This window comes from Sinocyclocheilus anshuiensis, unplaced genomic scaffold (genome assembly GCF_001515605.1).
Source record: "Sinocyclocheilus anshuiensis isolate Anshui unplaced genomic scaffold, SAMN03320099.WGS_v1.1 scaffold2088, whole genome shotgun sequence".
Lineage (NCBI taxonomy): Eukaryota > Metazoa > Chordata > Actinopteri > Cypriniformes > Cyprinidae > Sinocyclocheilus > Sinocyclocheilus anshuiensis.
The window spans coordinates 224,014-225,150 of record NW_015542460.1 but is presented as its reverse complement, the minus strand read 5'-3'; the positions used below and the strand labels follow the sequence as shown (position 1 = coordinate 225,150).

Here is a 1,137-nt window from a genome sequence, read left to right as displayed (position 1 = left end):
GAATCCAGCAGTGTCTGTCATAATATCTTAGTAAGTGTGCATCATTGATCATTGTTCTCACTAAAAATATTTCCTCATAACATGAGATCTGCAGTTTAGTTTAAAGATGATTTGTTGTGCACCTATAGCACTCCTCGCTGTCATTAAAACATAGCATGCCACAGGAAAAGTGATCAAGCACATCCACTATAAAGATGTCTCAGTTCATATCATTTTGGTTTAACTTCTGCGTAATGACTTTTTGTAATTTCAGTGCTTATCTCTATTAATTAATCCTTCAATTCAATATTTGTAAATCGTTCAAAACATTATATTCTTACTTTAGAATAAATAGAATATTATGATTATGTTAAAAGTATGACTGAACTTTGGTCCGAGTCATACATATGTTTTCCGATCAGGGATGTAATAAGGATGTTGAGTTGGGATGAATCTCACAGATCTTTGAACTCTTTTATGGGGCACGGATATTGCACCCATCACTTAAGGTGAGATTTGAGTCAGCTCTGTCTGGTAAGCACAACATAACCCAACACCGGTTCATGGAGTGAGCGTCGGTGTTCAGAAATGGAGGAACTGAAGCAGCGGGGACGCAAGAGAGAAGGCCGTCACAGGTGAAAGACATGCCATCTCACACTAATATAATCACTCATACGTTTACATATGACGGTTTAAAAATGCTTTCATTTCATTTACTGAGGTAAAATATGTTGAATTCGTCATGAATACAAAACAGTGCTTTTATTTGAAAGATAAACGCAGTACCACATTCATACAACAACAGATTTCATATATTTAATATTTTTATTGACTGATTTAGATTAATATTTAAAATATTTCATTTAACATTAATCTTGAATAAGATGCTTCAAGTTGAACAACACAGCCAGATTAAAGTTACACTAGTAAAGGCACACTGTCATTAGGACATTACAAGTAGTTAGAATTAAATTACATGTGTGTGTGTGTGTGTGTGTGTGTGTGTGTGTGTGTGGACTGTAAAAAGTGGTAACCTGTATTTCTACTTGCTATTTCTACCTGATCTTACCCTTAAAATTTAGTTTCGTTGGTTGATTCAGTAATGTTACATCAAAAAGATTGTATTCTTTATTTGAATAAAATCAATTAATTTAGATT

At 33.6% G+C, this 1,137-nt stretch overlaps 1 protein-coding gene across 1 annotated transcript in view; it reads left to right on the top strand.

Moving 5' to 3' along the window:
* Positions 1-546: 546 nt before the first annotated feature.
* The window catches only part of chs1 (chitin synthase 1), a 15,649-nt gene continuing 15,058 nt past the window's right edge, over positions 547-1,137 (top strand). The window contains exon 1 of the mRNA XM_016493296.1: positions 547-614. Within this exon, the coding sequence (XP_016348782.1) occupies positions 568-614 (47 nt within the window). The 5' untranslated portion in view covers positions 547-567. The remainder of the gene's footprint in view (positions 615-1,137) is intronic.